This window comes from Oenanthe melanoleuca, chromosome 7 (assembly GCF_029582105.1).
Source record: "Oenanthe melanoleuca isolate GR-GAL-2019-014 chromosome 7, OMel1.0, whole genome shotgun sequence".
Classification (NCBI taxonomy): domain Eukaryota; kingdom Metazoa; phylum Chordata; class Aves; order Passeriformes; family Muscicapidae; genus Oenanthe; species Oenanthe melanoleuca.
The window spans coordinates 10,642,758-10,666,673 of NC_079341.1; the positions used below are offsets into that span (position 1 = coordinate 10,642,758).

A 23,916-nucleotide genomic window follows, 5' to 3' on the forward strand; every position below is an offset into this window, starting at 1 on the left:
TGAGTAAAGCCATCATCTCCAACAAACATACTCCTGCTGGGGTAGAAAAATAAACATATATGCTGCACTGCCAATAACAAAATCCTTGAAAGTGAGGGCCCTCATTGTGTGGAGGCAAGACTTTGAAAACTTAGCTTCATTTTGTACAGTTTCTTATACTGCCCTTATCACTGAAGTATCCAAAAGCCTTTCAGAAACACATTAAGCCATATGCCAAACATCTGTCACGTGCAGTTCATTCTCACTTTCATTCCACAAGAACTGCATATGTAGTAAAGCTTTTGTCTTCACATGACTTGTGCTTCTTTTAATTTAATTTAACAAACTTATGGTTTGTGTCTACATGCATGGGGACAGACCCAAGAAGCACGTCAAAAAGGTGGGAGAAGCTTGTCCCTGTCATTTCTGCTGCAGAGCCTTAATGCATGCTCTCCAATGGCCCCAGAAGGAGGTTCTGCCTTCTGCCCTCACAGCCTGGCTTTTCCCTCAGAGCTGAACCTTCAGTTCTGCATGAGGAGTTCCAGTAGTCAGTGATCATCTCTATCTCAAACTCATGGACTATCCTTCATTTATGTGGCATTCAGGCATTCAGGAACTTTGAAGACAAAGAATGAGATCTTAATCTCAGGTTCATACTCTTTGCTAATACAGATTTAACTCCCGGTAGCTCACACTTCTGAGGAAATGAGTTATTACACTCATTTTATAGCAGCTATAGGGTCTAGACACTCTTTTACAACTACATAGCAGAGATGTAGCCCAGCTGAAAAATTTTAACAGTATATAAAACCAAGGAAAGACCTGTTCATGGAAATCAGAAAACCCAAGCACCATCAAAGATTCAACAAGAAAGAAACATTGCTGTTTGGAAGTTTAATATCAGTGAGGCACCAGCTACTTCCAAATTCTAAACTGAACTGAACAGATGGAGGGTATGTACCTGTCACCAAAGGACATGCACATATCCCTGTGGGCCCCTCTTCTGTTCAAGCCAAAGCTTCAAAGAATTGTCAGCAAGTTATTCCAGACTGACTGTTATTTTTTACTCTTTCCTCTGTCGTGTTCTGGCCATACAGCTATGGAATGCTGTGCAATGTAGGCTTATCTGCAGCTCTGGACTACGCCATGCACTGCCAAGGACCCTACATTTAAGGACTCTTTAGAAGACCAAGAGAGAGAAAGAAGAAAAAAGGAGAAAAGAGTGGGAGGAAAGGAGGGTAAGTAAGTGTTGGGAGCTTTTGCTTTGCTAATCAGAACTAGGCCTCAGGGAAGGAAAATATTTTCCAAACGCCAAGTGGAGCTGCAGTGACACTTTCCTTCCTTGTCTTCTGTTTGCTGGAAAGACCACTGGAGAAGAACAAAAAAAAAAAAAAAAAAAAAAGGAAAGTAAAAAAAGCTCCCTTCTTCCACATTCAGAAACTGGCTGCAGATGACCTGGATTTTCACATCCTGCAGCCCCTAGAAAAAGGCAAGGAGTTTATTATTTGATAAAATTAGAACTTAAGAATCCATTAAATTATGGACTGCAGAAAGATCTGCCTCTAAAAGCCCCATATCTTTACTTGATGGGGTTTCTGCCCTTCCCCTCTCTGTTACCATACTGCCATTTCACAAAACATACAGTATCAGTTGGAATATGCACCAAAAAGATGCCAGTTGACCCGCCCTTCTCTCCATTTTCTTTTCGTGTCATCAAAAGCCTAGAAATTAATGAAGACAGGATGTGCTAATCTCTGTAGTAATGCTGAAACCAACAGAGCAGCTCAGAGAATAGGGAAGGACAGATGTTCAGAAACACCCACCTTTGTAATTGGATTTTCAATGTCACAACATGATAGACATCTTGTAGCATGTCGGCTACTGTCGCATCTGGTGCATCAGTCACATAACTGAGAGGGAGGGGATTCCACCTCCCAAGCTTGATTATTCCTGAAAAGAAAACAAAAAATCCATCCTTTATATTTTATCAGCCATTTATTAAGCCCTTCAGCAAGGTTGATCGTTCCCAAGACCTGCCTTGAGGTTTATTGCAGTCTTGCCCAGAAAGATGTATTCTACTGACTCCTGAGGCAAACAATGGGGAAGAGCAGGAATAGATTCAAAATTTTTAGCAGACAGTTGTTGACATGTTCCTGACTCTTAAATTACTTCAAGGAAACACAGGAGACTTCCTTCACATCTTTCATCATAGCTCTAAAGCCTAGTTTTTAAAGTTAGAATAAGCTTTAAATACTCTCCAGTTCTGATTTTGCAGCCTACAAAAACTTTACAATATATAAATGCATTACTTTTCACTTGAACAGGAAAATTCCTATGCGTGGGCTTTCAGCACTGTTACAATCTAAGCATGATAGGATTCCCAGTGTGGATGGATGCCACTGGAAACCCACCAAAGAGGAAGAGTTCACTCCCAGATACAAGTTGCACTATGCAGACGGTTGCTTTTCTTTGTGGAAAAAGAAAAAAGAACCAAACAACTGCAAGCTGCTGACCACAGATCCAAAATAGCTTTTTGGAGGCGGGGAAGAATGCTGTAAGTTCTATTTCTACTTCTGTTCATTCTTTAATAGGGATCATCACCTCTTCTGGATGAGCTTGTCACAAAGACTGTAAACTTGGATGGTAAACCATTTGGTGCAGAGGTATTATTTCTGTTCAGACAATTGCAGAGGGCCCACCCACACCAAAAACAATGACTAATCCGAGGAACAACTTCCAGGAAGACACCAAACAAAGAAAGCCACAGTGCCATCTTACATGACAGCAAAGCAGTTCAGCCTTGTTCTGCACTATTGCCTCTACAGCTTTTATTCCCTCCTTCATTGTGTTCCCATTGCCCCACTGTTCTGCTCACTTAACTTTCCTCAGCTCAGCCCGACAAGACACCATTCTCCCCTTCAAAATGATGCCTTCTGAGGTTTCTTAATATACTCTCTGATCTTTGAAAAGACATCCATAAATTCAACTGCCAGGAAAAAAAGTAATGCACTAATACATGAGAAGACTACTTCTTCTGAGATAACAGGCACGCCAAGAACTCCTCTTGGGTATCTGGAAGGATGTTGCGATGCCAAGAAACTTCAATCGTCTCCTCCTCACTTTCTACTCCCAGCTCTTCACCAGCTCTGGAACTAGCTGAACTGCAGTAAATGACAAAAACCCTTTATCCTGATCTCCCAAAAACGATCATGAAATAAACACCACACTGAAACAGTGAAACAAAGCCTCTAGCAGAGACAGGAGCCCACGAAGTACCTGCTACAGAGTATTTTTCCCCATTCCTACACAGATTGAAGAGGAAATAATTTTAGTCCAACTCCTTTTCTGTAGCACTTAAATCTTTGCATTTACCACCGACGTACTGCTTTGCAAGGCATTCTGTCACCATATACTGAAAGAAGCTGGAAGTGACCTAGTTCATCCTCAGTGGCACAATTCACTGTAACATAGTGGTACAGACAGGCTAATACTTCACGAGCAGATTAGAAAGCTTTTGGCAAAGAGATATTGTCCAACGAAACAAAAAGTTACTAAGTGTTGCTTGGTATCCAATGCCTGAAAATGGGACATAAACAGAACAAAAACATTTCAATGATGCACTGTTTCAGTATTAAGATTTAACAATCTGGTGCTGAATATGCTGCAGTATAAATAGTGCCTGGACTCAGATCCAGTAGAGTAACACACAGCACTCATTCACAGCACCGTATGTCTCCAGTGCTGGCTCCTTGAGTCATATTCCACTTGCCAAGAAAAGCTGTTTTTCTTAAGGGGATAGTTTACTTAATATTATCTCTAGTGACAACAAGAAATGCATATAGTACAGTATATATTAGTGATGAAATGAGCATCAAGGGTCCACTGAGTAAAATACATGCTGGAAAAACACAATTTAGCTGCTAACTTCCTTCACCTCCTCCTGCTATATAATAATTTAAAGCAAAATCACCTAAAAATTCAGAAATCTATACTGGCTTCGCAGAACACTTGGTTTCCTATGTTTAACCTCGCCAAGTTTTCATGTAATTGAAAAAATAAGCATCATATGTGCCCCATAAGTCACATCTAAATTGGTAATATTTTACAAGAGGCTTTATTTTTCATTCAATTAAGGAAAGCATTTAGAGAGCACACCATCTGCAACTGCTCGGGCCTGGCAAATGCTGGCAAAGGACAAAGAGATGGTTGGGAAGCACTGAAGTTACTAAAGGTGTCCCCAGACTAAAAGGGTTTGAGGAAAAAAGCCCCAGTGCAGCCAGAGTGCACCATGGGAAATACTATGCAAATTGTTCTACAGTAATGTCTGCTACTACCTGAAGTTAGGGAGGCTTTATTTTTTTTTTTTTAATCCTCCTCTACAACTGGAGAGGAAATTGTTTTGGCTGGATTTAAACAAACACAGGTGTTACCATAATGCTCAGTGCCTCTGCACGTTAACACCTGCTGAGAGTCCTTTACTCTGTGTTACAGCACTGCTGATGCACGCTATTTTTTCAGCCGGTGTGATATGACGTGTGAAATATTTCTTTCCAGAGCACATTAAGCTGGTCCAAACGATAGCCAGAAGCCATGGTTTCCATTCAGCTCCTCAGCAGACTTCACAGGTGCTTGTTTCATGGCACCAACACTGTACTTAAGGCAACTCTTGAGCTATGTTTGGGAAGATGATGCCAGCTTGTTGAGCAAATGTGCTCTCTGCATACTAAGGCATCTCTGAACAACTGCTCAGTAAAAACTGAGCAGGCCAAAATTTTTCCACCTTAAAAGGTCCCTTCTTATCCAGACTGGGTGTTTCTAGCAAAACAGTAACCCCAAGATGGAAACAGCCTGGCAGTAAGGGGTCACTTACACATACGCATTTCTTATTGTTCCTCTCACTGACTTCAAATGGTACAGCTCAGGTCTCTAAAAAAATCACTTTAACCAGCCTGGCTGAGCTTTTATCCTACCACAACTGACACTTGGGACAGGGGACAGGAATGAGCAAAGGTCACTGTGTTATTAATGAATATACTACTGCTCTGGGAGTATCACTTCTCTGTCAGATCCAGACCTTCTCAAAATTATGTGTGGATAATGCAAGGCAGATCAGAAAGCTCAGGAAATACAAAAACACATCTCCCTTGAGGTGCTAAAACTCTTCTGTTAACAAATCTGGTTCTCTTTCCTGTATCTACTGGGCCTTTTTTCCTGTCAAAGTTTTTTGAAGGGAAAGCTAACAGATTTTAATGCTTGCACACACTCAAGAAATGGCCATGCACTAGAACAGCTCTCAACTAACCAAGAAACAACGGAATGCAGCCCAGGCCAGTTACGCAATTAAAGACAATAAGGATACCAGTTTTCTCAAAAGGTTTTTTTTAAAAAACTATTTTAGAAGAGATTCTCTATCCACACTGGCTGTTGGTTCTTGAACGGCATGTACTTCTATAGTCAGGTCTTTTATTAATTTTAAGCCTCAGCTTCATCAAATGCAGACAATGAAAAAAGAGAGAGCAACTTTGTGTAAAATGTGTGTAACTCCCTTTACCCACAAGAAGGGCAGAACAAACCAGTGGCAAACTTCTGTGAGCTCAAGTGTCAGGTTCGTGCATAACAACCACTGCAATGTCGCTCCACTTAGGCCAATGATGAAATCGTCACCGGATCCTCATAAGCTTTATTTTATCACCTGAAAATGATGCACCTAAAGCCCTGGGATTATTCCTAGGATGTCACCCTACTGAGATGTGAACTGAATGGATGCAAGGCTGGGGCTAAAGCAGACTTCCAGAATAACTGCTTTGATCACGAGCATAAAACGACAAAAGGGAGAAAGCTGCTTCCTAGAAAAACACAGTTAAGCTGGCAACTCTTTTTATTATTATGTAGTTCACACTGTCCCATAAAAACTTTATTATCTGCATGGGCTCAAAACCTCATTTTTCACTGCAAATTGAAAGATAGCCACGTAGTACACTCATTTTAAGAATGCCACATCTGGCATTTAGAAAATACATATTATAGACTGAAGACCAGGTCCTGCATCTCCCACTCACTGGCACAGGTAACTTTTAATCTGGATAGCCCCATAACAATTACTGGAGCACCTCAGGTACTGTCCCATACATCACTGCTGTATAATCAAACTCTCAAAATGGGCACTTCCCAAATTTCTTTTTGTAGCTAAACAGAGCAAACAGGACCAGAACCTGCTTTACCCTGTTACTGGCTCCCTTCAAACTACCCCCTGCTCCTACCATGGCTTTACTCTAGATTTCACATTTCACAAATTACAACCATACCTGAATTACATCTTAAATGGATACTCATAGTATTAATGCATATGCAGCATTAATGTAATTTGTTTTAAATGCCAGTCTGCCAGGGTTAAAAGTGAGGCAGGTGTCCTAGAATTTGTTTCTCTGAATCCCAGAGATCCCAGGACCACAACTTGAGAGTGGTGGACTGCAAACATGAGGCTGGTTGAAGAACACAACCAACATTTGCTGCTGCCTTGAGAATTCAATCAAGTAGTTTTGATCAAACATCATGTTTTTTAGCAGCAGCTCTTATCAAAACAACAGACACTCAGGAGAAACCGCAAGTTAGCATTAACACCCAAACTTCTGATTTCTTTTACAGCTCCAAATGAAAGACGTCAAAGAGATCCCCAATAAAACTCCATTTCTGAGACCACCAAGCCGTTTCTCTATCAGCCACACTGCAGGACTTCCCTCCAAGGCAGTAGGCTCTTGTAACAGTGACTTTATCCCCTTCAAAGGCATCTTGTCCCTATGCTTTACCATGCAATTTTCCTTTCTTGAGCTGTGTTTTGTTACAGAAATTGCAAACTGCCTGTCCCATGTAATAAGTACAAAGAATTATTTATTCATAAATCAGTTTCCAGAAAATCACTACCCTGCAATACATAACAACTCAGCCTGTGTTTCTTACCTCTACAATGGCTGTAGCATATCATCACACTGTAACAACATAAAGCCATAATTTGTAGTTATTACTGTTAATCCAGCAAAGTTAACGACTTTTCAAGCAGAAAGGATGAAAAAAACAACGGGAAAAAATTACAAGAAAATAAACCGATTATATTAATTTTTGTATTATATTACTAAGCCGTCTTTTCTAGCTTTTTGGAAAATCTAAGAAAATATTATATTGTCTTTGCCAATTGTTATAAGGGTGCCTATATTATTCTATTGAATTTCAATCAACGACACATTGGGGTAATAGGAAAAAATAATCAGGAGAATCCTCCCCCGTGCTTCTAAAGCATCTTTCCTCATAGTGTCCCAATGCACTTTAAAAACATTAATTAATTGGACTTTGCAACGTCCTACATGTGAGGTAGACTGTATTCTGCCAATTGACATATCAGTGATGTAGTGATTGAAAGCACACAATGAACATAATCCTATGCTTATGCCAATACAAAAGAAACCCCCTCCTTCCTCGTTTCAGTCCATAATAAATAATTCAGTGAGAGAACAGGAATAAACTATGTGATTACACTGTGATGTACACATCCACAAATCAACAGGAACGCCCACAATCCCCGAATGACGAATGCTCCACCCCAGCTCATGAGACTTGTGCAACTTCAGGGCTCTGCACAAAAGGGTGACCTTCACCCAAGGGGAAAGCACAGCCAAGCTCTGGCAGCTCAAATCCCCTTGAACTGCTGCTGCTGGAAGTCTTTGCTCTTGCTGTTCAAAAACGCTCTCATAAACTCTCTGTAGCAGTGATGGTTTACAACACAAAACAACACATCTATGAGCCAGTCAGTTTAAACACTTTCTGGCTTGCACATCTGTATCTGCACACAGACTTTAATGTAGCCTATGCTACATTTTTTTACATACATTTACATGATTGCACATGATATTTATATGATCATATATTAAAAATTTTATAGAATCATGGGGGCAATTATCAATAGAAAGCCTGTTAGTGTTACAAGGTTTAATGCCAAACTTCAGAGTACTTTCATAGATGAAAATCACTTTGATACATGAAGCTTGGTTTTGCGTTTTTAATTTTTTGAATGCTAGCATTGCCTCCTCCTTTCCTCCAGCATGACTGTACTGAAGTATCTGACTTAAATAACATACACTAAACAGTTTAATGGCTTGTAATTCTACATATCAGGTTTACATTCTACAGTAAAAAGATTGTGCCTCATGTAATAGATGCTGCTTCGCATTTGGGAAACGTTATGTGAGGACCCTGACTTTTATTAGATTAATTTAATATAGGCACTAAGTTACTAGACTAAATTAATAAAGATCTTCTTAAAAAAAGAAAAAAAACAAGTGGGGGGGAGAGAGAGCGAACAGAATGAACCCACAAATTAAATAAAATTTTCTGGAGCTTGTTATTTTGGAAGTCTTTATTTAATTTTCCAACCTCTATTCAGTTTGAAAAAACAGTCAATAATTGGTAAGGAAACAGGAAAAAAAAATTGATGTTATTTACTTCAGGGGATTATTTTTAAAACTGTTATATGATAGAACAGAAATACCACAAATAAATAGAAGGGCAAGGAAGCAAAGGAAGCACTATTAAAAAAACAAAACAATGGGCCATTCACTTAAGTTTCCAGAGTGGATTCAATGATCCTTGCGGGTCCCCTCCAACTCAGAATATTCCGTGATTCTGAAGTATTTTTTACATTTCCTATATTCCTATATTACTAAAACTACCACCTTCACTGAGGAAAACCACATTCAATCCTGTCTTTTCTCATTTTTGGGGTAAGTGAGCACTTGCCTTGGACAGCAGGAGCACAGGCTGTGCCTTCTGCCACAGAGCAGTGCCTGCCGAATGCCCTTGAAATCCAGAGTGCCAAAACTCCGCTTATTCCCTGATCAAAGAGCTTCTTTAGCTGCTGCCATGAGTAGAGGTTTGCTCTGCCGTCTTAAAACCACAGCTGCTCTTCTTGCTTTGGACATCAGCTGCTCTCTCCTCAAGTCCCAGGGTCCCTGGAAAAATGTGCTGCTTCTCTGCCATCCCAGCATGGTACCTGTCTCTAATTTAGGGCCCCCCACAGAGCCAACATAAGCAGATACAGCAAGTGGGGACCTGCAATGTGCTTCCAGCTCAGCCTTACAGACTGAGAACTGGGGCTTTGGTATAGTTGCCTAAGTTGCTAAGAAACATGAATGCTCAACAGGTGGTGCTTTCCTCCACTGCACATGTTCCTCAACAGCCATAAACAATGCCCAGATCATCTTGCCACAAATTTTCAACCCTGTGACCATACTGCCACCTCACCACCTACAAAGGGCTGCACACGAGTAAAAGGACCAGAGCTTTACACAATCATTTGCTGTCCAACCTTCTTTGTCAACTTTTTGCCAGCCCATCACCACCAACACAACCTCCCTCACAACACAATCAGCAAAAACAGTGTATGTGAGCAGACAGCCTTTGGTCCCTACCTTCCAGAAGCCTTTCTTGAATTTTGTAAGATGATTCCCAATGGAGAAGAGAAGAGGTATAAGACATTTTCCTTCTTTGGGGAAAACCCTGCATTTGTTTTTAAAAAGATGCCAGTGCCTCAAACTCCTTCAATTCACCCGGCTTCAGTGCTCGCCTATAAGCCTCACATGGAAAACCAGTACTGAGCAGTAAAAACAGCACAATAGCATGGCATTGCAGCTGAATACATAAAGCACGTCTTAAAGGTTGTAAAAGAGCATTGCTAACAGGACATTGCAGTGGATAATAAGCTTAGAATTAAGCCTACAGACATTGTTTGGCCTTGTATGAATCTGCATATCCTTCCCACTTACAGTACCAGCTACAGAGCACAGAAAGTCTGGCTCAGACTGCAAACATACAGTAGCCAACTATCTTTGTGTTGAGTCAACTACAAGTAGATTCGAAAATTCATGGGTCTCAAGCCCAAAGAAAAATAAGGGCATACAGCATGCTGTGCTGCACAAACAAACCCCTAAACTAATGCAGTTTCATATTCTGGCCTATGTAGTTTAACAGCTTAATCTGTTTAGTGTAAGATTTGGGTCTTGGGGTTTTCCTTAGCTTTATAAAGACTAGCAGGATGTTTTTTTCACTAAATTACTACTTTTGGTTTGCCTTCTGTCTTTTCTTTCCTCCCACAAGACATTCAGTTCTCGACTTCCATGAGAAAAAAACAACATGAACAACTGAAAAACTAGCAGGACAGCATCTAACTATTAGGATAGAAGAGCCAGTATTACTGAGGAAATAGGGGGATTGAGGACTGATAATCTCAAATGACTGCTTCCACTAATTCAACATGAATGCAGTAAGTGAAGATACAGTTACTGTAATTTTTGCCATTCAACCCTGAAGCCCTCTGCTTTTTGTAGCTGCCTTACTCTAAGAGTATATCCAGATCCACAAAGGATCTAAAAACATACACAAGCTTGATCCCGGTATTTCTAATGACATTCAGTTAAGAACTAATTCCATCATGAAGCAGTTAACGAGGAAGGTAACATTTGCATTTTAGCATTTTTATATTATTTTGTTTTTTATGGGATCAAAAGTATCCATGAAAATCTGCATGCACATGTACATTTAACAATAGGCAACAGACCTGACTGTTTATTGATACTTATGCTCAGGTCTGACTCATAGCACAAACAGGTAAAAGGTAAGGGACTAAACCTCACACTTCCCTTACATATTGATCAACTAGAAAGAGTCAGAGAATAGTATCTTTAAGGTTGTAATATTTCTTTTCAAAATACATTTTAATAACTCTAGTTCTTAATTTGGGCAGCATTGCAAATTCAGATGAATTTGAATAAAATAAGTAAGAAGTTTTCCTTTACTGACACTTATTGCAGTTACAATCTGATCTCAAGTTCCCCATCTTTTTCTTTTATTCCCAGGAAGAGCAAAAAAATTCTGCATTTCTGACAAGTCTAAATAAAGCTTTGCTGGTTACTGAACTATGCTATATTTCCTATCAACAGAAAACAAAAGCAGAAAAAAAAAGACTAGTTCACCACTAGAGGAGATGACTCAGAGCAAGCAGGAACTGTTACCAGACTTAGAAAAAACAGCTTTCCCTTGTACCGTTGATGAGCCCACATTAATGCCGAGATGAACCTAGATTTGTTTTCTTAGCCCACATCTTCCTAGAACTGAACCTATTTTCTTACAAAGCCACCAGATCCTTTTTGGATCCTGTTAGCATTTTAACTTCACGTTAGTCATTTTGTGAAGAAGATACCAAAAAATAGAAAGACAGAAATAACTATTTTTTTAATTTAAATGATAAATTTCTGTGCATATGGCAAAGACTGGAAAGAGTTATTCACATTTTGGATCTTGAAGTTTGCAGCACACACACATCATGGAAATGCTCAGAAGTAGAAATGTTCAGAAGCATTTCCAGTTCCCCACTTCTTTAGTAGCAGCTAAGATTGTCACGTAATCACAGCACATAGAAACTGTGGAGCTGCTATGAAGAAAAGTAACTCTATCCCAGCCAAAACCAGTGTGCGTGTTTAATGGACAGACACTCCAAGCCTCAACAGCCTCAGGCCCTGGTGGCACTGTGAACACCCTTGTGAAATGGTGGAGAGTTCTAGTACCTCCTCTCACCTTCCTTCTCTTTCCTAAACTCCATGTCATGTTCAAATTGAAGAAAAATAAATTCTGAATGGTAATATTTCAAGAGAAAAGGGAGGAAAGACTGTCATTTCCAATCATCTCCCAAAGCCCCAGGTGTCTCGGGCCCACGTATGCACAGCTTCTATGTGTGAAAGCAGAAAAGGAATCTAGAGTCCCATTCCCAGCTATGGAGAATATAATTAAAGAAAGATACAGTGGGATGATGCCTTATTCAGAACATGGAACCAACATTGGAAAATCCCTGGAATCTACCAGAGACACCATTTCACCATAAGGCACAACCTATACTGCTGCCAGCATTCTCCGCTGTGCCACAAATACAGAGTATCTGACTGGGGATTTCAACTAACAATACTGTGCTAAAGTTAAAAAAACAAGATATAAATAACTACTTTGCAAAGTCTTATGTAGGAAAATGAAGACACTGCACACATCTTCTCAAAAAATACACTGAATAGCCCTCGTACAATCCAGATATATTCTCCTCTCCTTACTGGCACAGGGAATCAGAGCAGACCTCATCATTGAGGCAGCACTGCTAGCCCAACACACCAAGGCAGCTTTGGGAAGTTTATCATTTTCACAATCTGATTGATTTCAAAGGTCACCCTGGAGGAAAAGCCTCAATCTGGTTCCTGCCGACAGTCGTTTCCCACAGCCAGTATCTATTCTCTGCTCTTGGCACTCACTCAGGTGGTGGGATGTGGGTTGCACTGTAGGTATCTGCATCTTAATGAAAGTCTATTTTACTCCTCCAAAGCCTATTGTTCATTTGGAGGCATGGAGGATTACTGGTTGTTTCATATTGCAGGTCTTAAGACAGGTACACACATCAAAGAAATAAAAACTTTCTGAAAAGTCTATTCTGAAAAATAAAAATCTGAGATGCCTAAAATACTATAGCAATTCAGACTTAAAACTATTTGGAATTTCTTCTTACCAGTAAAGAAAAAAATACTCTTCTTTCTTCACCTGACATCAGAGTTCATGGTGGATGAAAATCAGGGAGCCTATCAGCACTAAAACAGCTCTCATGCTCCCCAGGTGATGACCCTGGTTTACAGTTTATCACAGATTAACTCATTTGAAAAGCACATGCAGTAAGGGTCCCAATCAGTGTGACCAGTTGTCACTGCAGCGCAGATGGAAAAGATCAAAGCCACACCATTTAAACTGCAATCTAGGAGAATAAAATTAAATATTAAACACAACTGATAAATCAGAGAAGAATCTACAGGATTTTATGAGAAATAGCTTAGTCTACATAAACTGTTCTAGACTAAACATGTTGCACTGGTGAAATTCAAGAGGTTGTTCAGTCAAGTCATGCAGAAAATTAAGTTCTACTCGATCTTCACAATCAGGAATAATTTTATTGCTGGAGGCCCAAAACAGTGGCCTCTCTATTACCTCCTTTACCCACTTCTCAGGTGAAATGTTTTTCATCACATGTTCAAAGAAGTGAACTAAAGATACAAAGGCCCCTCTCATCTGGAGATGTCAAAAAACACTGTTAATTTAGAAAAAGTAAGAGAAGAGTTTGAAATCAAAATACTCTGTGTTAAGGCTAAGCTAACAAGCTTTTTACAAACGAAATGGGGGCACTTAGGGACTTAAGCCAGCTTTTATCCAGGTATGGAGAGTACAAAGGGCTTCGTATTCCATTAACTGGGGTGAGCTACGCCCTACATATGCTCCATATGCCCTACATAAACAAAAGGAATGTCATACCTGAAGCATCTTTTGAGTAATTTTTATCTTGAAAGAAAATATTAGCCAATGCAATTCAGTATCACAACCAAAACTTCTAAGCAATCTCGACAGAACTGCAAAATTATGCTATTATTATGACTGAGGAGTTTAATGCCAGCAAAGAGAATTTGCAGTGCTGTGTCTTACAAAAGACAGGAAAGCTTGACAGGTTAATGGGCAAGAATAATGCACTCTCTCCCTCAGCCTCAGTGAGACAGCAGAACCAAACAACAACCAACCACCAACAACTGCCCCTGGCCAGAAAATGGTCTCAAACTTGCTACCAGCCTTTTAAGCCTTTCTTGTGTACAAAGAAAACCAATTTTGAGCTTGTAAATCAATGAATAGGTTTTTTTTTTTTCACCTCAGATATGTCAAAGTGAGTAAGACGCTTTCAAGCCTGTATGAGAATCCCTCATGGCAAGCAGCTCTGCTGGTCAGTGTCTGCTCACCCATCCACCCAAGGCCACATCAGTGTCACCTTCCTCCTCCCGCCTACACCTCTGCTCCCGTCTCTGAATGATGCCAGCACCTCCCAGCTCTACAGGAATAAATCTCCAGACCACAAACCTCTAACATCCCTTCCTCCTCCTACCCCCAAGGGTACGAGTTACCCAGTTTAGCTTGAGTCACTTTTCTTCCCATCTTCTTCCCATGTGTTTCACTCTAATTTATACACAGAGGAAGAGAGCACTAAGTGCCCTAAGAGGGACAAGCGAAGGATGCCTGCTCACAAGAGCCATGCCCGAGGGTGCTCACCAGCCCATCGAGAGCAGGGCAGCCCAGCAAACATCAAAGTGCTGTCCCAGGGCAGGAGAAGCTGCCTGGTGGATGGCTGCCAGTCAATTGGCACCATCCTCCCTGTGCCCATAGGAGCTGCACAGCCAACTGGCCAGCTGCACACACCCCTCCCTCCCTGCAGCCAAGGACACAACAGCGCATTTTTCCACTAAAATGACACACTTTACTGCCACAACGATCTTTCTTGATATATTTTCTTCTGGATCTGCTTTCATGTACACATTTTTAGACATTCAATGGATTAACTATTTCTAACTAGCAGGTGTGGTATCTTCTAAGTAAATGCAAATATTAGGTGCATAGCCACAGTAACGGGAGAGAGAGAGCACTCAGCTTAAATCCTGCTTCCTTTACTGATTTTCACAGTGAAAGTAGTAAAGTATTTGTAGGGAGCTGATACAATATAATACAAGTGAATTAAAAATTAAAAGGAAAAAATAAAAAACTTACTTCAGGGACTAACACTTTTCCCCCCTTCTGCACATAAAGATATGTGTAGCTGTGGACACTACACATTTGATATGTATGTATGGATGGATGTAAATTTAGACACAAGTACACAGTTTGTTGTTAAAACTCAGAAATAAAGTATAAAAGTAAAAAAAAATAAAAAATAAATTGAAAAGCAAACAAGTTTTTTTCTCCTATTTCTCCTAGAAATGCCAGAAAATTCTTTGTATTTTATCCTGGGGTATGGACATCAGTAGTTATTTTCTGACAATATTTATATGAGACGCTTTCAAGCTATATGAAGTTGGTAAAGTCATTATTCCTATTGCATAAAATTATCTTCGACCCTTTTGTTTGCCAAACCACCACCAAAACATGACATTATTTCAGAATATTCCCTGTGTAACACAGGGCAGCAGATTGTGGAAGTAACAGATACTTTGCTTTGGTGGATAAAAATCAGGGGAGAAAAAGAGAGAGAATCAGTTCATAAAACCACAACTTGCGTAACTGGTTTTGTTATATGAAAAACAAATCAACTGATCATTTCCTGGCAGATGAAGCATTACATTAAAATAGAATTTAAGAATTTTATTCTTTAATTATTTAGCTGTATTCTTACCCTCACTCTATTTATTCCCTTTTTATTTAAAAACTGTTTTTTAAAGGAGATAGAGTTTCTCCTTGAAAATTTGTCTCAAACTACAAAAAGTTTGAAAAGGAAAACATCAAAAACAAATAATCTCAAAACAACATATTTTTAAAACTTATGTCCATGCCTCCTCTGGTGTTTAACTTTCTGTCTTGGCAAAACTATTCTAAGAATTTTATAGGACTACTAATGTGTTTGTTTAATCCCCTAGTCGCAGCCCTCCACAGATGGCTTTTAGGTGGATTTGTTAATAAATTGTTAATACTTTGTTAATAAGGAGTGGCACAGCCTTGGCGGGGGAGTTTCCCAGGTGAGAGCTGAGCCCTGATGGATCCAAGTTCATCACTCGCCACATTGCTAATGAGACAAGTGCAGCCCAACACGAGGTTAATTGTCAGAAGCAATAATCTAAATTAAACTGGCCAACATTCAAGTAAAAGGTACCATTTAAAATATCCTTTCCCAATGAAAGCAATCTCAGGAGTTTATTTGCCTACTCAATATAGAATTCCAGGTTTTAAAAAAACCCTTCTTCTTCCCCTCTAAGGAACCAAAGTAATTATTTTTAATACAGTGACATATGTTAGACAAAAGTATTAAGGAGGGGGCTTCATTCCACTCCAAGTCTCAATGGAATTTTCCCTTATGTGATCACACATCTGAGCTCAGATTTTACCCTAACCAATGAAGATTTTTTGTTAAACAATTGCTATTAGCTGATGAGAAATCTTTTCACAAATATGGAAGATTTAGTGTGATGTTCCCAGCACTGAGAAATACAATTAAAACAACATGGGGAATTAAAAAAAAAAGAAAGTGAGAGTTCACAAAAACATTTGAGAAACAGCTCAAGTCAACTCCAAGCTCACTTGGTTTTGGCTGGGACTCCAGGCTCACAACAGCTTCAGCCTGCCAAAATAAATACAGCCACCCATTTGTTTCTGATGCTTTTGCTCAGGGAGGGACCTGCTCCTTTGCGTTCTCCTGCTATGATAATGACATGCCTGCTAGGATTTAACTGGGGTTCATATCCCTGCCTGCCTTTGAAACAAATATTATTCTGATAATTGTGAGGGGAAAAAAGGACTTAAGTGCCACCTCGGACTGACATAATAACCAATACCTTACAGATAATTAGTATGTGCTGTAATTAAAATAATGCACATCATTTAGGCAAAAAGTTTAAAAATACCTTGGGGGGAAGTAGTTGGGGATATAACTCCACAAAGGGAATCTGTTTAATTGTGGTTGTAACCATAGAGGAAAAATATAGCATTTTAGATAAATATTATTCATTTACAATGCAGAGTTAGTATAAAAAAATCTAATAAACATGAATATTTTGGTTGTAGCTACAATGTTATATCTGTAAAGAATGACTGCAACACGTATGAAAAAGTAGTATTCAATTAACCTTTTTTGGCTTTTTAAAATTATTTCTTTGTCATTTTTAAGAAAAGCTGGTAAGTTGATACAAAACTCCTTTTCAAAGTACTCAGTCATCTATACCTAATCTCTGCACTAGAGACCATCAGAATATCCAGGTTTTCAGAACTCCTTAATTTTAACCTTGAACATGAGATCATTTTAAAGTAGGTAATGCAGTGAAAACTACATCACCTCTCAACTGAATAACAATAAATGCAACAAGAAAGAAAAATGTCTCACAAAATACTAGAAAAGACAGTGGAGTCAAGTAATATTAAAAAAAAAATTGGCTCAGCTTTTAATGATATTGCACAAGTGCCTTTCTTTTTCTAACACAAAGTTGAACTCTTGAATCACTACAGACGCCTTAGTCTAAGAGGTAGCTGGCAAACACAACGGCATGAAAAGCATCTTGCATTAGACACAGCCAGTTCCAGATTAAGATGCTTACATGAACTAGTTAGAAATATTTTTACATTTCTCTTTTTTTAAATTCCCATTTGGGAAGCTGCTGGTCCCTCTTCCAAACTTATAAAATTCAATCCACAACACAGAAGCCTTGTCACATTCCATTCCTTGCATGCATTGGCCAGTCTACTGCCTACTCAGGAACCCAAGGGGAACATACAAAACGACACTCTCAGTGTACTAAAATGAACTCTGGAACTTCGATAGAAGCACATATTTACATCTGCTAACCAGCACAACCACCTGCAGCAGGCTATACTAGCAGGACAGCCAATGATGACTTTTTGAAGACAAATAGGCAGTGGTGAAACTGAGAAGATTCTAGAGTTCATGAATTTTGATGTAGGTACTAACCCTAGGCTACTGCCAGTGCTCTTCCTGCCTGATTCTTAAGTGCATACAAAATCAAATAACAGATGGTCAATTCATAAGACTGGCAATATTGGTATAATCAACAGAGCCACCGGCCTGCACCGCATTCAGCCAAGCAGAGGCTGATTGATCAACTGAGATCAACGGAGCAGAGACCAGAGAGGCTTGGAGAACATCTACAGAAACACCTACACCTACCTTCACTCACCAGGGCACTCTGAGTAAGGTTCTTCAGGGTCCAAGGTAACACACTTACAAAGAAAAATTTTTCATTTCTTTTCCTATATAGTGATTTGTTCTCTTTCTCCTTTTAAATCTGAATCTCCCATTTCAGATGTGGAAAATGAGCGTTTTAATCTTCATTTCTCCCCAATTGTTATCAAACGACAATAACACAGTCCCACTTAAAAATGTAAGGAAATACTTTAGTGAATAACTGTAATAGATGTAAGGAGACAAAACTGTTTTGTTTTCAGCATTGAAAGAAAAAAAGAAGTCCAAGTAGCTTTTCTAACTGCTTGAAAAAGACACCAGGCAGCATCCGTTTTATCAGTTCTGTTTCTGAATCTTATTCTTAATTGTTTCATCGCTGATTTGAAGAAAGACACAACTGCAGTGAGGTTGGACCTGTTAAGTACTCAGGACACAGGGGGCTCAATAAGACAAGCAACATAAAACAGCCCCGTTTTTTAGCTTTTTCTCTCAAATGAAGTAATGTACTCTACCAGTCTCCTTCTTGCCTGACACTTTGCATCTCCGGCAGCCAAGGAGTAAAAGGCATATTAGACAGTTGTAGGACTTCTATCTGGAAGAAATGCAACGTTTCCTGTCCAAATCCAAAGACAATTATCCCAATCCAGCAAACTATCCAGCAGCTATGCAGGCCAGATTGGTGAGATTATAGTTAGCTATTTCTGTCAGTTTAAAGCCCAAACTGCAAATGCTTATTCAGTCTTCTTACAGATTTAACAACTCAAGCATGCTGGATGATGACCACCTTTGCAAGGCTAAGCTGCTATTTATCATTAGTTAGAATTAAATAAAAGCAGAAAGACAGATTTTGAAAACCTAGAGCACATTCAAAAAATTACACTCTGCTGCAAGACCTAACACAGTAATAGACTCTCACAGGAATAGCTATTTCGCTGGCAAGATAGTGCAATAATGCAATTACTGCCATTTAATTAATTTATATTCTCAAAATCTGTCTCCTTACAATTTCTAAGTATTTCGCTTTAACATCAAGACAGGATTTTCTGCCCTGGTTTGCCATAGCAACCCTTGCAACAAATGGCAGTTGTCTATAAAAAGGGGGGACTCTTTGAGTATGCATGCATGGTTTAGTACGGTTTGTTTTAAAGCAGGTCAGAGCACAATGGACCTTTTCTACCGTGTGGGATTGAACACCAACAAATCTCACTTCAAGGGCTGCTATGCTTCTCTGCAAAATGAAATGACACTGCTGCTAAGTCTGGATGTAATTACAGATATGAAAGGATGGCTATGAAAGTTGCCTGCATCTTCCTCTCCCTCCTCTACTATAGATGTCTACTTGCCATACAGCTGTTAACATCCTGAACAAGTAACATGCAGCAGACTTAACATTTCCTTTAATTTTAAGTATTAGTATACAGTGGTGGCTGTTAAAGCATATTTACCACTAAAGAATGAGACCTTTGTCTGTCTATTGCAGGCAGAGCTCTGCCCTGCCTGCCTGTGCAGCCCAGGGCAAAAGCTATACCAGGAAGCCTTGACCTCCAGCCCAACAAGGATACTTAGTAGGGCTAAGGGTAATACCAACTCCTTGCTCATTCAGCTTCTCGAGCTGTTTGAAGCAATCGTTACCAACACAGCAACATTTTGCGGTCATATTATAAAATGAATCATTGTTCAACAGTCCAAGATTGCTAAACTCATTTTATGTCTGGTTTAGAGTAGAGTCACTGGTTGCTCAGACCCCTCAGAGCTGTACACCCCCAGTCCAGTTGCAGCAGGGAAAGCACTCATCTTTGGCACTGCCCCAAACATAGGATGGTGTAACCAAGCAGCATTTGGCCTCTAGCATTCCTTCTCACCAGCTCCCCACGAGATAACCAAGATTTCTTTCAGCCCCTTCCATATGAAGAGCCTTTACCTCTAAGAATCTCTTCTGTGCACTTTTAACACAACTTCTGGGAATTACAATCTACCCCTCTTTTTGAGGTACTCTGATTATACCCTCTGAAAACATTACGTCTCAGAACATGCTCCTAGAGGCACAATTTCTGTTTTAAGAGAGCCTGTGGAATATCTGATGCTGGGATTTGGTAGGAGTGAATGAATGCTCCATTATTCACCCTGGTGGTACAGCAGTGGCTGCTCTGAAGTTTTACAATGCAGCGTATTGCTGTAATGACATCATATGACATCATAAATCTCCCACAATTTCTAAAGCTTCTGCTGAATGTTTCTCCATAAGCACCTTGTTAATAAATAATAAAAAAAAAGAGTTAATCAAATAAAAATCTTTTGCATTTGTATATTATTTAGAAGTCTACAGACAAGTAGTAACCACCTTGGGCTTTAAAACCAAAACTCTTTTACCTTAAGCTTCACAGAAAAGAAGGCACCATCTTGATTTATGGATGCAGTCAGACAGGGCACTCTGCTCTCCAACGAGTGTGAAAACCCCAGAGAATACATGAATCTTAATTTGAATTAATATTTCTAAGACGTTCTGTGAAAACAAAAAGTTACTGTATTTCTCCTTATTACAACCAAGTACTCATGTTTCTACCACAAATAGTCCAAATTAACAACTATTTTCCTCTTCTTTTAAAACCTTCCTACATACATACATATTAGTCAAGTTAAAGACCAAGTTCTCAGTCCTTGCCAGAACAGTTGATATTTGCTATCCTCACCTTCAATCCAACACAGACACACACACACACACAGCTGAAGCAACACCTTACCCTGCCTTAAGGCTCTTAAGCCCAGGCTTCATGTGTCTCCCTACTCTCTGCAGCTTTCTCCTTCCTCCAGTCTTAAGGAAAGTACTTGAAACCAAGTCAAATTTTACATATACTAAGACACACATGGCTTCTTACTTTCAGTCTTAAGAGTTCCCACACTTCTGACCTCTGTGGACACAGGTTGTCTTTTTCCAGGACTCTGAAGTGGTAGGAGGATTCCTACAAGCAATCCCTATTTTGTTGTCCCAATCCTAGTTACTGTGTCTCTGATATTCACATAAGCCAGCACAAACCAAACCCAAGTTCTGATGATGTATTAGAAACAACAATAAAATTACTCTGAAACAAACGAGTACACATTCATTAGACAAGAAGTATCCTGCAAAAGAATGGCTTTCATATGAGGAAAAATGCTCTGTAGTAAAACGGCTTCGGCCTATATATCCTGTAGCTACATAACTCACTCCAGAACAGTTGCATTCAGTTTGGTTTTCCGTATTAGGATACAGCTGAAAAATTACATGTATGGAACACCTCAAACAAGCTCTCTGCAAACAATCAAGGCTAGGATCAGTAACCACATACTAACATACATAAAATTATGTGAACCTGTGCTGTCTATGATCCCAACTCGCCTCACAACACAATATTTAATTCTTCATATAAAACATGTTTGAAATACAGCTCGAAATACATCTGGAAACAAAAATCATGTTTCAACCTCTGCCCTCAATTGCATCAGTGGAAATCAAAAACTCCACTGACTTCAGAAGCATTTGACTTTATTTACAGTTCTGTAACTGAAAACATGGCCTAATTTTCTGGTAAAGAATCCCTCGTTGAAGCTACAGCACCAACAACTATGAACACTAACAGCACTGTGCGAACTGATTTTGGACCCTACATCACAGCACTGGATACCCATATAATTTTTTTATTTCACTTCCCATATAATTTTTTTATTTCACTTGGTCTTCACACCAAGACAAAACATTCAAGTTCCATTTCCAGCCTTACTACAATAGTAGCAAAACCTTGACTTCAGTTTCCACCATTGCGAGGAATATTTTTCTCTGAGATATGCAACTCATGCTTACGTTTTATGAGGTCAGGACATGATATTTTTAAGATGTCAGGACATTATCTTTACTGCTGTCAGCTGTTTCACTCCTGTTCTTAACTCTTCCTGCTAAGGATGCAAAGTCCCAAATGACATTGTCAGCCTGGACTCCTCTTGGCTGAAAAAGTCATGCTCATGATAAGCAGCTCTTGCTTTGGCCTCTCTGGTCTCCTCCCATCTCTCTTCACAGAGCATCTGCAGGAAGGCACTGCTGTTCCATAACCTTCACTAAACTCCAGCAGCTCCCTTAAGTCGCTTCCAGCCCCAGTTTCTGTCAATCCTTGTGCTGTTCTGCCAGAACATCAGTAAGATGCTAAATAGTAGCATAGTTTTAGGGAAATAACTCATCTGCTATTTTTGAAAGTCCAAATTGCTTTGCTGCCAACAGTTAGGAATACGATAACAAGGTATTACTTAGTACTGAAATCCTTTTTTTTTTCTGGGAAGAATTAGAAAATGTATGAACTGTCCTACAATATTCAGTGGTTTGCTGAGCATAACTATGGTCCAGCCACATGCCATAGTGTATATATAGCCTTACAAGTTTATAACATATTGAGGTTTCTGCTTAATTTAAATCTGCTACTGAATTCTAATATCCATTTCTCTCATTTCCCCATCTCCACACATCCCCACCAGCACTCAGTGCCAAAGGCTGAGAAATAACAAAAGGGCCACAGGAGGCCCCAGGCATGTTTGAAACCAACCGAGCCCCATGTAGGATCACACTGTCACATGCCTGCACGCCCGCAAAGTAATGTGCTTCAGAGAGCAAGACTGCATCCCAAAGTCACCAAACAGCTTCTTTTTGTTCCCAGCAAATTAAAATGCTTGGATTCTTTTCTATTCCATGTTCTCATGCCAAAGACAGGATCATGCTAACAAGCTTCTGATGGAATCCTCTAAGAATTTTTTTTTATCTTTACAAATTAAATTTTTACAGAGAAGATGAAGCTCCCCTCGTCAAGAGCCCCAGAAGTATGGGAAACAAAATGTCAAGAATTAACAATGCCAGATATTACACTCCCACACGGGGTTAATCTTTTTTTTTCCCCCCCAACGGCATGCAGAAATCTGTCCCACCCTTCAGATGAGCTACTATACTTCTATTAGCGTTCTGGCACCTCCTTCTGTACAAACATAGCCCTTTTGCTATAAAACATGCTATATAAAAGACTTAACTCATCAAGCACAGAAATAAGGGATTGATTTTGCTTCCAGACTTGAACTGATCACTCCTCATATAAAACAGCATCTTCTTCTCCCCAAATACTGTATCACACAACTTGGTGAATGTAAAAAGACATTCAGTAGGTGTATGAGATAGGGAAAACCAGGACCAGCCTTCCTTTATATAGAGAAATTGCTATGACACAAGGCCTGACTCAATGGGCCAATGCTCCACGACAAAATTAGAACATACTCCATCTTTCTCCCTGTTAAGTGACAAACTGCACCTCTCAACTGTTCTGAGAAAACAACTGCAGGATTTGTAAAATATAAATGCTATGCCAACATAAGTTATTTTGTCATAAACCAATTAAGTTTTGCATTAAAAATATGCAGACAAGGTGCTGCCTACCTACAGGATATGCATGCCACGAGTACATTGCTGCAAATGCATATTTAGATACACATCTTGCCACACTGCACTTACAATGGTTTTATTAGTCCTAAATACAGTTCAATTAACAGCAGTTTGCATCCATACCCAGTTCCTGGGTACATGACCAGATAAAATCTAGAGAAAATGCTAAGCACTCAAAGGAAAACAAAGTAAACGCTGTCTATTAATTGCATTGGAGTTAACACTGCCATCATGTAATCCTTGGTGAAAACATGACTTTTTTAATGTATTTTTTTAATTTCTTGTGATCTATTAAAAGACATTCTATTTAAACAGCATTGCACAACTTCCAGACAACTGAATCTGTGAAAAAAGCCTTATGGCTTTGTGTCAGGTCTTGCCATATTATTATGGTGCAAAGGCTACATGAATTTATCTCCTTCTAATTCTGGACTTTTTTAAAATATGAAGAAACTGGAGGATTGGGGCTTTTTTCCCATCTGCAGCTATGATTTCTCCATCTCCTTTACATCTACATGCAAAATGTGAACTTGTGCATAAGAGACCCAGATTAAAAAAGATAAGGATCCAGGAGAAGCCTTGAAAATGTATAAAGGAAATTTTGTCCTGTAGCCCCTCCTTCCACAAAACTGACCTTGCAACCCTGGGGCATCACAGTGCCATGCCAGTGCTATGGCTGTACCTGCAACTCCAGCCCAATTTT

The 23,916-nt window shown here is 39.5% G+C and overlaps 1 protein-coding gene across 1 annotated transcript in view; it reads right to left on the reverse strand.

Moving 5' to 3' along the window:
• The window catches only part of SATB2 (SATB homeobox 2), a 127,220-nt gene that overhangs the window by 70,757 nt on the left and 32,547 nt on the right, over positions 1-23,916 (reverse strand). The window contains exon 4 of the mRNA XM_056496733.1: positions 1,803-1,929. Within this exon, the coding sequence (XP_056352708.1) occupies positions 1,803-1,929 (127 nt within the window). The remainder of the gene's footprint in view (positions 1-1,802; positions 1,930-23,916) is intronic.